Source organism: Macaca thibetana, chromosome 1, assembly GCF_024542745.1.
Source record: "Macaca thibetana thibetana isolate TM-01 chromosome 1, ASM2454274v1, whole genome shotgun sequence".
Lineage (NCBI taxonomy): Eukaryota > Metazoa > Chordata > Mammalia > Primates > Cercopithecidae > Macaca > Macaca thibetana.
The window spans coordinates 137,754,568-137,768,096 of NC_065578.1; the positions used below are offsets into that span (position 1 = coordinate 137,754,568).

At 44.0% G+C, this 13,529-nt stretch overlaps 1 protein-coding gene across 3 annotated transcripts in view; it reads right to left on the bottom strand.

Annotated features, from left to right (window-relative positions):
• Positions 1-2,060: 2,060 nt before the first annotated feature.
• The window catches only part of DNAH14 (dynein axonemal heavy chain 14), a 506,458-nt gene continuing 494,989 nt past the window's right edge, over positions 2,061-13,529 (bottom strand). For all 3 annotated transcript variants that reach the window (XM_050760224.1, XM_050760215.1, XM_050760305.1), the window contains 5 exons: positions 12,599-12,711; positions 11,169-11,308; positions 8,581-8,741; positions 2,690-2,836; positions 2,061-2,299 (listed from right to left, as the gene is read on the bottom strand). In XM_050760224.1, coding sequence (XP_050616181.1) covers positions 2,084-2,299; positions 2,690-2,836; positions 8,581-8,741; positions 11,169-11,308; positions 12,599-12,711 — 777 coding nt within the window. In that variant the 3' untranslated portion in view covers positions 2,061-2,083. The remainder of the gene's footprint in view (positions 2,300-2,689; positions 2,837-8,580; positions 8,742-11,168; positions 11,309-12,598; positions 12,712-13,529) is intronic.

Sequence of the window (13,529 nt, forward strand, 5' to 3'; positions counted from 1 at the left end):
TTTATTTTAAGACTCAGAATGTTGGAACTCAAAGGGGTTAGTTGGGAGTCCTAACTCCCAGAAAATGGTCATGTATTTAGTATTTGCTGTTTGAGAAAATACAGAAATGCTAAAACTATTGTAGATTCAGTCATACTTTCGAATGCATTTGTAGGAATCACAGAAGCATCTGTGCATCTGAAAGACAGTACATGTGTGAGAGACACACACATGTACTATGCCTGCTGACCATGCTTTAGTGCTCGTTTGGATTTCCAGTTGACTCTAATCCTGAATTGTGAGATGAGATCAGACAGCTTCGTGTCTCAGTTCTTCCTGCTGGGACATTACATTGCCACATTACATTGCAAAATGTAGGTATGTCAGAATATGCACCAATACCAAGCATATGATATATATTTTGGTCTTTAGTTTTGCACTGTTTGGAGCAAATGATGAAGTACAGGATATTAACAAAAGATACAAGGTGGAGTGTTTCTAGGTGCAATTTACTTAAAGGTAGATGGTACAGTTTCCTGGACACAATTAAATACATGTTTTGTTCATGGCTGTTAAAGAGTCTAGTGCTGGGGACAAGTCCCACCTTTTCTACCCCCCTTACTATGGAGAGAAGGATCTTCATTTGTGTACATGTGGGTTATGCTTTCTGCCCATGGACCATTGCCATGATAAAGTGACAGTGAGATGTGGCTTCAAATGCTAGTTCTGCTCCCTCTTAGCAATGTGTGTGTGGGCAATTAATCTCTGAGCACTGGTTTCCTCATGTATAAAATCTGGCTGATACGTCCACATAGTATAGAGGGGCCTGAGGATGGTACAGGAATTATTAGTGCTCAAGATAGTGCTCAGTTATGATAGCCATTATTAGTAGAGTAACATTCTTCCTATAGAAACATTGAACTTACCAAATTCTCAGGATTTGGCTTTTAGTAGGCAAAGAGGTCTAGTGAAGTCAGAACCATATTGCACTTTTTTTTTTTTTTTAAAAAAGAGGTGGGGTCTGGCTCTGTTTCCCAGGCTGGAGTACAGTGGCATGATCATAGCTCAATGCAGCCTCAACCTCCTGGGCTCAAGCCATCCTCCTACCTCAGACTCTGAGTAGCTGGGACTAAAGGTGCCTCATCATGCCTGGCTAATTTTTTAAACAGTTTTTGTAAAGAGGGTCTCATTATGTTGTCAAGGCTGGTCTTGAATTCCTGGCCTTAAGTGATCATCTTGCCTTGGCCTCCCAAAGTGCTGGGATTACAGACACGAGCCACTGTACCCAGCCAGACTGCAATTTTTTTTTCCTTTTTTCTTTGAGACAAGAGTCTTGCTCTGTCACCTAGGCTGGAGTGCACAGTCTCAGCTCACAGCAACCTCTGCCTCCCAGGCTCAAGTGATTCTCATGCCTCAGCCTCCTGAGCTGGGATTGCAGACCTGCACCACCACGTCCGGCCAATTTGTGTATCTTTAGTAGAGATGGGTTTCGTCGTGGTGGTGTAGGCTGGTTTCGAAGTACTGACCTCAGGTGATCCACCCGCCTTGGCCTCCCAAAGTGCTGGGATTACAGGCGTGAGTCACCATGCCTGGCCCAGACTGCATTTCTTTAAAGAAGAAGGCCCTTCTCTTTAGTTTCAGAAGTCTGCAGCTAGGTCAGCAGTGGAGTATTCTGTGTTTACTTAGAGAAGCCAGGGGAAGCATTCCAAAGATCTATTCTACATGTGTGTATTTATTTTATTGTATATAATTTTATAAATCATTTTTACCAAAAAGTTCATAAAGGCATGCCCTGATATCCTGTCAGGTGCCGTGCTTTTTACTGTTAGGAGAGTCAAATTTGCTGTATTGCGGGTTGTGCTGACCTGTACTAGAGCCCAACCACAGGGACATTGCACGGTCAGGTCTTAGGTACTTAGGATAAAACGCAGCTGCAAGATTCCCCTCTGGGTTGAAGTTTTCATGTACAAATGAAATAAAGACTGCACCTGTTCAGTCTGGCTAAACACACAAATACTTTATAAAGGGTGTTGACTACACGTGAATGTCTTGAAACATGTAAGTCTGGTTAGAGTCAAAAATTAAAATGGTTTGGTATGGACATTTATTTTTCATTCTTCTCACAAAGCAATGCAACCCGCATTGTGATCCAGTGACTAGGAGGTTTCTTCGTTGATAAATACACTGATGTTAAAAAGTTTATTGGTAAACCAGTAGTTGCTAAAATTCTTGACCTCTCAGGTGTCTGGTAAACTGGGCATTCAAAAGTATAGCATTCTGAATCTGTCTGGTTGGAAGCATTTGGTGTTTCGGTAGAAATCTTAAAAAAAAAAAAAAAAATCCAGTAGTCAAATTGAGTAGTTCAAGTGAATCAGTAGCTCACATTTTTGTATGCTATAGGCTTGGGGGATTTGTTATGAATTAGATACATTTAAGGTTAAATGGTTAATGTAACAGCCTGTGGAAATTATACCTGGAGAATTTAAAGAGTATTATGACTTTATAGTACATATTATTGAGAACATGGGATGTAAGTATAGCATCTACTTTAGATTTTAGTAACATTTTGGGGGATTTAAAATCTTTGTTGTCTGAGTATATTATCACATCTCCCTTGTGAAATTGTAGGGAATGGGAATAAGAGTAGTTTGTATATTACTGAAGGAATGCCCAGAGGTTTAGGATTTCAGGATAATAGCAGGGTGGTTACCTTTGTTGGCAAAAAGTGTATGTCGGGAAAATCACAGCACATCTCCAGAGGCAGCGAGTCTTCCAGTATCTTTTGTTCGCGATTCCATCTTGCCCCCTCGATGAATAAACCAAAAATGTAAACTCCAGTGGGAGAGGAATCCAAGCCCTAAGATGGAAGAGAGGTGGTGTCAGGGGTCCCCAGGAGAAGCAGCGACCAACCAGAGGCTCCGTCCGGAACTGAGCCGATGCATCCAGAGGGGCTCGTCCTGCCTAAGGCATGTTGCCCCAAGTTCTAAGGTGAATGCTTCATTTTTTTTTTCCTATTCTGAGTGCTTTAAAAACGTTATAGGCTTAGGTGTATCTATATAATCATCCTGAACTGAAATATATGTATTTTTTCCATGACGCCCTTCCTCAGCATGAAGACAAATACCTTCAAACACAATAAAGATGCAAATTTCTACAACTGTAATTGTGTAGCCTAGCTTTTTAGGAGAGAGCAAGAACAGTTACAAAAGGTGACAGAGTACACTGTGTTCAAACGTCACTTACCTTTACCATAGTGGCCACAACTACTGTCAAGGCTCTAGAAATGTAAAAAAGGTAGAAGAGGGTTTTTTTTTTTTTTTTTTTTTTTTTTTTTGATACGGAGTCTCGCTCTGTTACCCAGGCGGGAGTGCAATGGTGCGATCTTGGCTCACTGCAACCTCCGCCTCCCTGGTTTTGGTGGTTCTCCTCAGCCTCCCGAGTAGCTGGGATTACAGGAGCACACCACCAAACCCACCTAATTTTTTGTATTTTTAGTAGAGATGGGTTTCACCATGTTGGCCAGGCTGGTCTCGAACTCCTGACCTCAAGTGATCCGTCCCCCTTGGCCTCCCAAAGTGCTGGGATTACAGGTGTGAGCCACCACGCCTGGCCAGGTTCCATATATTTTTGAATGATACAGGTTAAATAGATGATTACATTTTAATGATAAAGGGTTAAGTAAAATGAGTTTCTGATGAGGTCTGTGAAGTAGAAAATTTAGTTGCCTGCAGCTCTAATTCCAGGTGACTCCAGGTGTGCCTAAGGTGGGCCTGTGAAGCCACATGCTCTCCTACAGGTGTGCTGGAGGGATGCCCAGCCTGGAGGAGCTGGCGGCCAAGTACCTGGCCACCCTGGAGGGCTCTGCCATCTTCTCTGATGGGGCAGGTCTCCGAAGAGAAGGGGTGGGCACCGCTGTCCTGAGCTCCCCCTTGATGCAGCCTGGGCCAGCTTGTTGACACAGGGGCGGCAGTGTGGAAGAGCCTGTGCTGTGCCTGGTGACGCCTTCTGTGTTGTCCACTCTGGAATGTGACTACCTGGAGGTGCAGGCTGAACTCATATTAAGCACTTCCTATTTTGGCTTATTCTATAAAAGAATTTTGGCTGGGCGCGGTGGCTCATGCCTGTAATCCCAGCACTTTGGAAGGCTGAGGCGGGCAGATCACGAGGTCAGGAGATTGCGACCATCCTGGCTAACACGGTGAAACACCGTCTCTACTAAAAATACAAAAAATTGGCCAGGCGTGGTGGTGGGCACCTGTAGTCCCAGCTACTCGGGAGGCTGAAGCAGGAGAATGGCATGAACGCGGGAGGTGGAGGTTGCAGTGAGCTGAGATCACGCCACTGCAGTCCAGCCTGGGCGACAGAGTGAGACTCCATCTCAAAGAAAAAAAAAAAAGAATTTTACTGGGAATTGCTTTGTATAATGATTTTTACTTCTCTTCCCCTTAACTTATATAAATGCAGATTTTCCTGTGCTGCATTTGTTCTAGTGTTGTCCTTTCCTAACCATCTTGGAAGAAGTTAATCTAACGCATTTGACAACATCACTTCCATTTATACTTGGCGTAACTTGGTCATAGCTTACATGGGTTTTTCCTCTGAAAAACCTAAACTGTAGGTAATTTGTAAACAGCCCCTTTTGGAGTGATTTAACTCTTCAAAGAGCCACTCAGAATACATGAAAGTAATCTTACTTCAACTCAGTGGAAGCTGGTTCTTTGTATAAAGCAGAGATAACTGAGAACATCTGATTAGATGGATAGAGGCAAAAAGTAAAGTTAGGCGGGCAGTCCATACTCCTGCACTCCCCCTGTGAGTCATAAGTAAAGGCCCTGGTGCACATCTGCCTCTTGTAGCCTTTTCATGTCTAATGGGTTATGTAGGAAGAGGTTAGGCTATGGGTGTAGAGTCAGCTAGACTTGGGTTCAAAGCTTACGATCTGCCTCTTGGAACCTTAGTTTCCTGACCTACAGAATGAGGATAATTTGTGAGGATTAAATAATGCAGGTAAAGAGCTTAGCACATAGTACTCAGTCATTGTGGGCTAGTAAGCATCAGTGCCATCATTATCAGGCAGATTGGGATCTTCTGGAGGGCAGGAGCTTTCTTTTGTTCATCTCAGTATTTCCAACAGTCAGAGCAGTTTTGGACCCATACTTCCAAGTGAGTGAATTAATAAACAGTTGGGTAAACCTCAAGTCGAAAACACATCTGAACCTGAGCTTTCTTCCAAGTCAGTACTCTTGCCAAGCGGTCACCTGATTTCTCCTAAAGCTCCAGTGACAGGCCACTCCCTGTCTATAAAAGGACACTCCACCATCATCATCAATTTAGATCAACTGCATGTGTCTTCTCCTTGGGGCTCCCCCTGGTTGGAGTTCTAGCAGAATTAACAGTCTAGTTCTTCATGTATCACCCTTTTCAATATTTCTTTTTCTCCTCAGTCTTTTGCCTTGTAGGACAAACTCTCCCAGTTCCATCCTTCTTCTGACATGTTTCTAACATTCACTAATTCTGGGTAGTCTCGGAATCATCTTCAGTGCAGTCTGATGAGTGCTGAGGAGAGGAAGACCAGGACTGGACCAAGAGGCCAAAGAGCATGAGTGTCCACCACCTCCTCCCACCCCAAATCCCAGAATGCATCTATAAAAGCACTGGAAAACAAGAAGTATCCCCAGTGGACCAGAAACTGTGAGATCCCTAAAGACAGAAGGCAGACAGGATTAGAATAAGGAAACCACCATTAATAATATGCACAATAAAAACTAAAAACATCACCCTCTTCAAGCCCCCCCACCCCAATCCTATAGAATAATATCACATAAAATATGGATACAAAAATCTTGAAAAAATGTTACAATTAAGATGATTCAACCTTAGGATCTTTTAATAAATCATATTGATAAAAGTGATAAATTATGTGATAATCTCCATAAACCCTGAAAAGCTCTCTCATCACATTTAGCTTCCATTCTTCATTAAAAAAATTCCTAATATAGGAATCATACCTTATAACAAAGTACACTCCAGATAGTTCTATGTAATCCACTATGTTAATGAGATAAAGGATAAAAATGATCTGATTATTTCAATAGAAACAGGCCCAGGCATATAGAATTATTTGATCTATGACAAAGTTGAAGTAGGGAAAGGGCCATTTCAATGAAAAATAAATGGTGCTGAGTCAGTTGGGTACCCATATGGAACCAAAAGAACTTTGATCTCACCTCACACCATACACAACTCAATTCTACTTTTTTTTTTTGAGACAGAGTCTCACTCTGTCGCCCAGGCTGGAGTACAGTGGCACAATCTTGGCTCACTGCAACATCCGCCTCCCAAGTTCAAGTGATACTCCTGCCTCAGCCTCCCAAGTAGCTGGGATTACACGTGCACACCACCAAACCCGGCTAATGTTTTGTATTTTTAGTAGAGATGAGGTTTCGCCATGTTGGCCAGGCTGGTCTCGAACTCCTGACCTCAGGTGATCTGCCTGCCTCGACCTCCCAAAGTGCTGGGATTACAGGAGTGAGCCACCATGCCTGGCCTTCAATTATATATAGATCATAGAAAATGAGAGGTAAAGCAATATAGTTTCTAGAAGGTAACAGGAGAATATTTTCATGAACTTAGTTTAGGGTAGGCAAAGATTTCTTAAACAGAACATAAAAAAGCATTAACCCTAAATAAAAGATGGAGACACTGGACTTCGTTACAACAAAAAAGTTTTTGTTAATCAAAAGACACCATTAAGAAAGTGATTTGGACAGTGGGAGAAGATGCTTTCAACACATTCAACACATGTATCTGATAGCATATGTTCAGAATATACAAGAATTTCTATAAATCAATAAGACAAAAGCAGTTCACAGTCTTGAACAGAAACTTCACAAAAGAGGAGATCCAAATATCAATAGTCATTTTAAAAGGTGCCCAACTTCATTAATCATCAAGGAAATGCAAATTAAAATCATAAAGATACATCACTGCAGCTGGGCGCGGTCACTCACGCCTGTGATCCCAGCACTTTGGGAGGCTGAGGCGGGCGGATCATGAGGTCAGGAGATCGAGACCATCCTGGCTAACACGGTGAAACCCCGTTTCCACTAAAAATACAAAAAAATTAGCCGGGTTTGGTGGCAGGCACCTGTAGTACCAGCTACTCAGGAGGCTGAGGCAGGAGAATGGCATGAACCCAGGAGGTGGAGCTTGCCAGCCTGGGCAACAGAGCAAGACTCCATCTCAAAAAAAAAAAAAAAAAGATATATCACCGCACGTCCACTAAAAATACCAAGTAAATGTTGGCAGGGCTATGGAGCAATCTTCTACATTACTGGTGGGCTTGTGGATTGGTACAACCACGTTGAAAAACCATTTGGCAGTATCTACACCAAAGCTAAACATAAATATATGGCTATGTATGACCCTCAATTTATTTAATCATGAGCTCCATAACAACATTTGTGTCAGTGACAGACCACATATACCAGGCTGGTCCTATAAGATTATGATGGAGCTGAAAAATTCCTATTGCCTAGTGATGATGTAGAGCAATGCATCTATGAATTTCCATGTGTAGAAGTGTTTGGGTACACAAATTACTTACCATTGTGTTACACTGCCTGCAGTGTTCAATACAGTAACATGCTGTACAGGTCTGTAGCCTGGCAGCAACAGGCTATCCCATCTAGCCTAGGTAAGCAGTAGGCTATGCCATGTAGGTTTGTGGAAATACATTCTTAACAATGCATTTCTCAGAACATATCCCCATTGTTAAGTGGTACATGATTGTATTTATTTATTTATTATTATTTTTTTTCAATTCTTTTGGTTATAGCCAACCTACTGGGTGTAAAATGGTATTTCATTATTATTTTGATTTGCATTTCTCTGACTAAAAATATTGAGCATCCTTTCACATTCTTTTTTTTTTTTTTTAAATCTTTAAACCAACCTCTCCCAACCCTGTCCCCTCTTCCTCTCCAGCATTAGTCCTGGAGCAGAAAAATAGATTCCCAGAACAAATTGGAATTTAGAAAATGACAACCGTGGCCCTTCAAATCAGTGGGGACAGTGGCGTGAGTGGCAGGGCTGGGGTGTGTGGTGCATCTGGCTCACTGGTGCTGTGTACTCTGCTCCAGCCCAAGCTGCCTCCATGGGTCCCACTTGCTGCACTGCTGAGGGCCGGGTAGGTGCAGGTTTTCACTTGGCACCTGCCTGAGCTCTGAAATAAGCCAGTTGGTGGGGGCAGGCATTTCAGCCAAGAGCAGCTAGGACAGGTTTGCCCCCTGATTTAAAATATCACCTTTTAATCCTGACCTCAGCAGCATTCTGTCTTCATTTATAATAGGAGACACTTAGAAAGTCTGTTGATTATATTAACTTAAATCTTTTATTCACGATTTATAATCTTTTTTTCCTCCCGCCTCAAGGAAGAGAGTGGGAGACATGAAGTCTGAGGGCATTTGGACTTGAAGCAGATCTGCCTCTCTTGTGCCTGGAACATGGTAAGTGCTGAATAAAGGTTTGTAGAGGGCATAATTGATTGAATAAATGAATGAATGAATGATTACCCTTTCTAATCTTTGAATATTCCAGTACCTTAAATGCTCTCCTGACTATATTGAGTTTCTTTGGCATAAATACGGAGAACTTCTCATCCTTGTCAGTGGTGTCGGAAATCACATGGTGGGTGAAGGTGAGGGTATCCACAGAGATTCCTCGGGACCTCCCATAGTCTTGAAGCACAGCAGCAAGAAAGGCTTTGGAGAAGAACACACACCATCAAGTTCCTTGTGAGTCTCAGGGCCTCCTGCTGGGGTTAGCAACAATGATGTCTCATGGCGAAGGAAGGGAAGAGCGGAAGAAAAAGAGAGAACAAAAGAGATGGGCTGGGCGGGAGCAGAGGGCCAGTTCACCCACCCTCTTAGGCCTTGTTGACTTTGGTCTGGCCAGCTGCAGGAGCCTCCTGGTGAATGGGGGCTGTTTTTCAAGGCCAGCACCCCTCCTGTATTCATTGTGGGGATAGACAGGCTGTAAATTCTGAGACCCTGTCCATTTCTGAGCCAATCTTGGCTGATGATCATACCTCATCCTCTCAGCAACAAAGATGGGACCCGGGGCAACTACAAGACCAAGTGTGTCAGAGTCTTCCTCAAGAAATGACATACGAACACTGGGAAAAGGGAGGTTCTATTGCCTCTAGGGTTGCTGAGGTGCTTGTGGCCATGATTCCCCCTGGGTGCATGGAGAAAGGCTACCTGCAGTAGGAAAAAAATGAGAACATCTTGAACTCACCATGCCTGTCACTACAATCCCCATCAGCCTGCTCCTCTCCCTGTGCTCTGTATTTCAGTGAATGATGCCAGCAGCCACCCAGCTTTCCAAGCCAGAGACTTACGAGTCATGCTTAATCTCCTTCTCCCCTCTACCCCTGTCCTTCCAAACACAGAGTCCAGTTGGTTCTGCTTCCTAAATGCCCCCTACTCCCCGCTTCTGCTCACTACCACTACCCTACTCTGATCACCACCAGCTCTTGCCTGGAGAATAAAGCAGACTCCTTATTTTATTTATTTTTTGACGAGACAGGGTCTTGCACTGTTGCCCAGTCTGGAGTACAGTGGCGCGATCATGGCTCACTGCAGCCTCGACCTCCTGGGCTCAAGCAATCCTCCTGTCTCAGCCTCCTGAGTAGCCGAGATTACAGGTGTGCACCACCACACCTGGCTAATTTGCAGACTCCTTAAATGACCAGGACCCAGTCTTGTTCTTCTCCAATGTACCCCTGCCCTTCTTCCTTCCTGTAGCTGCTGGATCATAACCTCTCTGGCCTGAAACACTTCAGGCCATCCTGTGGATGGAGTCAACTCTCTCAGTGTGTCTTACACAGCCCTGGGGACCAACCGTGCCCAACTCTGCAGCTGCACCATTCTCCCTTTTGTGGTCTTTTGTTTTGGCCATAATGAACATTTGGTTTCTCCTAGTGCAAATGGTGTTTTCTCTAGTAAGAATGCTGTCCCTGCTTAGTCCAGTCATTGAAACACTCAACTTTTTAAGTCAGGCTGAGTTCAAATCTTGACTCAGTCACCTATTAGTTTCCCCCACTCCCCTCCAGAATCATTTCACTCAGTAGTGGAGTGACCTTGGATGAGACTCTCAACTTTTTGCTAGTGATATGACTTGGGGCAAATTTCTTAACTTCTCTGTGCTAAGGTTTTCTCTCTGAAAACAGGGATAGTTACAGTAACAACCTCATAAGATTGCCATGAGAATTAAATGTCTTATCCCTTTTATACAAAATCCTCAGAACAGTGCATGGCACCCAGTAAATACCAAGTAAGCTCCACGAATTATTCTCTTCTTCCTCTGTTCGCACCTGGATAATACTTAATTGGTAGCAAGATTCAAGACTCATCCTAGACGTTATTTCCTTAGTGGGCTTCCCTGGTTCTTAGTGAAGGTTCCTCTGTTTTATGCTCCATAAGTACTGATCCATTCATATATTCTATTCAGAATGCCATTCATTCATTCTTCAAATATTTATTGAGAGCTTTGTGCGTGTGTGTGTGCGCTGGGGACTGTATCAGGTGCTAGGGACACCACAGAACTGAAAACAGACCTGGTTCTTGCCTTCATGGAGCTCACAGCCCAGTGTCACCCCTTTACAACTCTCTTTCCATCCCCCAACCACACATCGTTGGAATGCACTCCGGTTCATGTCTGCCTTCCCTGCTGGACATTTGTGCTGAGCAGGTCGGGCCTAGGTCCCAGCAAACATTCAGTCATCAAATCTTGTTACAGAAATAAATGAATGAATGGCTGAAGCTCAGAGTCAATCTTGTGAAGCTGCCCATCTCCGCCCCTTTGTCATGGCCTTTGGAGGGGCTGGGTGCTAGTGTTGACTTTTGACATCACAGGAGCAGTGGCCAAGAGATGAGACAGTGACCTGTCAAGGCGCAGGTGAAATCTGATAGGGGTGGGTGGATTTGGCATGTGAGGAGGTTGGGGTGAGGGAAGGAAGTGGGTGGGGAGGGAGAAGAGACTGCTCTAATCCACACTAGAGACCCAGACACCTGTGGAGGCGCAGGTGTTGTCATCCTAAAGGGGAGGGTGAAAGGGTGAGTGACAGACGGGCTGAGTGCAGACTTGTCTGGGCCAGGTGTGGAGCTGACCTTGGTTCTAATGCTCACCTTGTGGAAAGAAGAAAGCTGGGAGCCAGTATCTTGAAGGAAATCCCTCAAGGAAATTGTTCTCTGACTCCTCAGGGTGTTTGCGTTTTTGGCTAGATGATGGAATAGACTGCTTCCAAATTGTGACAAATCTCATATACCTAGTGGAAGGCAGACCACAGGTTGAGGGGTTAAGGTCATAATAATTGCACAGCTTTGGGTGATGTGGGCCATTTCCTCCAGTCCCTCCCCTCCCAGGGCACTTCTTTTACTTTTCATTTCAACTCCCCCAATGCAGGACTTTTATCAGGTCCTTGAATGGAAGCCAGCTATGATTTTAAGCTCATGAGGGAAAAGGGGGACCACAAAGGCTGCAAGGCCACAGATTTGGGTAACAAGAGATGTCATTATTATAGTGAGAATCCTGCCTGCGCCTTGTGGAATCTCATTTGTTGTTTTTGAGGCACAGACTTCTCCCAAAGGATATAAAGAAATGTGGGTCAGATGTCTGCAGTGCTGCTGCTACACTTATAGTTAAACGGTGTAGGAGGCAGCCTGGCACAGACTTTGGAACCAGTTCTGGGTTTGAATCTCAATACTTTCATGTTCTAGTTGTGAAGCCTTGGGCATTTCATGTCCTTGGACTCAGTTTCCTCATCTCTAAAATGGGGATGATGATAATGATAGCACCTACTTCACATCACAGGGCTGCTGTGAGAACTGAGTGGACTGCTGTGAGTAAAGCTCCTAGAGAAATGCACCATATCCTGTGAGGCACTTGCTAGATGTCGCTACTCTAATGCTTCTCCAGCTATTTTTATTGTAACTACAAACACATTTAAAAATTACATGTGGCTAGGTGCGGTGGCTCATGCCCGTAATCCCTGCACTTTGGGAGGCCAAGGCAGATGGATCACTTGAGGTCAGGAGTTCAAAACCAGCCTGGCCAACATGGTGAAACCCCGTCACTACTAAAAATACAAAAAATGAGCTGGGCATGGCGGCAGGTGCCTGTAATCCCAGCTACTAGGGAGGCTGAGGTAGGAGAATCGTTTGAACCCAGGAGGCGGAGGTTGCAGTGAGCCGAGATTGTGCCACTGCATTCCAGCCTGGGTGATAGAGCGAGACTCTTGTCTCAAAAAAAAAAAAAAAAAAAAATTACATGTAACTAATTATTTCCTTTCACATTTCACCCTGTGCATTTCTTAGGAAAGAGAAATGTACTATGTTGTAGTCATAACTCTGTCTCTTGGAGTGGAGGGAGTTTACTCAAGACTCAACATTATTAGGTCCCCACTTTCTCAGCTCAAACAGAAGACAAGAATCCTGCCCTTGCTTAATTCACATGTAACTGTGACAACCCAAGGAGACCAGGCATGGGAAATGATGTCATAAACCTTTGGGCTTTAAGCAAAAATGAGGAAGAAATGTAAAGCAGCTTTCATCCATACCGACGCTGTATTGCAGTATAAGCCACTTTGGCCCAAGTATTGAAGAAATTCAGTCGCTGGATGAGATCATCAATCCAGGAACTCAGTGGCTTACATGATCTGTAGGCGTGTTTCTGTTGGGATGTAAAGACAGTCACATCATTTTTTCCCCTTGTCTTTGGGGTCATTAGGAACATTTCTGCAAACCTTGGTAATAGACTCAAGTGCCAGGCAGAAATAACTTCCCAGGAGAATGTCATTTTCCAACTGAAAGCACATAATGAAAAGTCTAAACCTTATTACCAGGGCAAAACAACATTATCTTAACAGTGTTTTGGATAAAACGCTTGGAGGCTTCCATCCTGGCTGAAGGCTTTTATCACTCTTCTCAAATCTTTTCATTTTCTCACCTTCTTTCCTCCTCTCTGGGGAGATTACCTTCACATGCTATTAGGTATGAGCAATTTCAGCTTCCTGGCCTTCCCCTATACAAAGTTCTATAAATCCCACCCACTGTCTACTCCCTTACCTACCTTTGCCTTCCAGTTCTGAGCCTAGCTGCCCCTGCCCTTGCCCCTGTGGATTCAGCTTTCCATTCTCTAGCCCTGTTTATTAACGCTCCCTTCCATCTTAACTACACAAACCACCCAACACTCAATCCTACCTGTTTGTTGCAAGTGGGGAGGAGGAGACCCTTGCAGCCCTCTAGCCTATTTCTCCTTTTGTTTACTGTCCCCTCTTCTGGAGTCTTCATTAGAAATCACAAGCGACCTTCATTTTCCATCTTCAAGCCTCACTCCCCGCACTATATCCTCTGCAGCTTTTGACGGACCTCATTGCTTCCTCCTGCTCTCTCCCCTAGGCTTCTGTGACTAGACTCCATCCTGGCTTTCTCTTGAATTCTCCAACTACTTCTTTTTAGGTCCCATTCATTGGCACCTCTTCTTCCCTC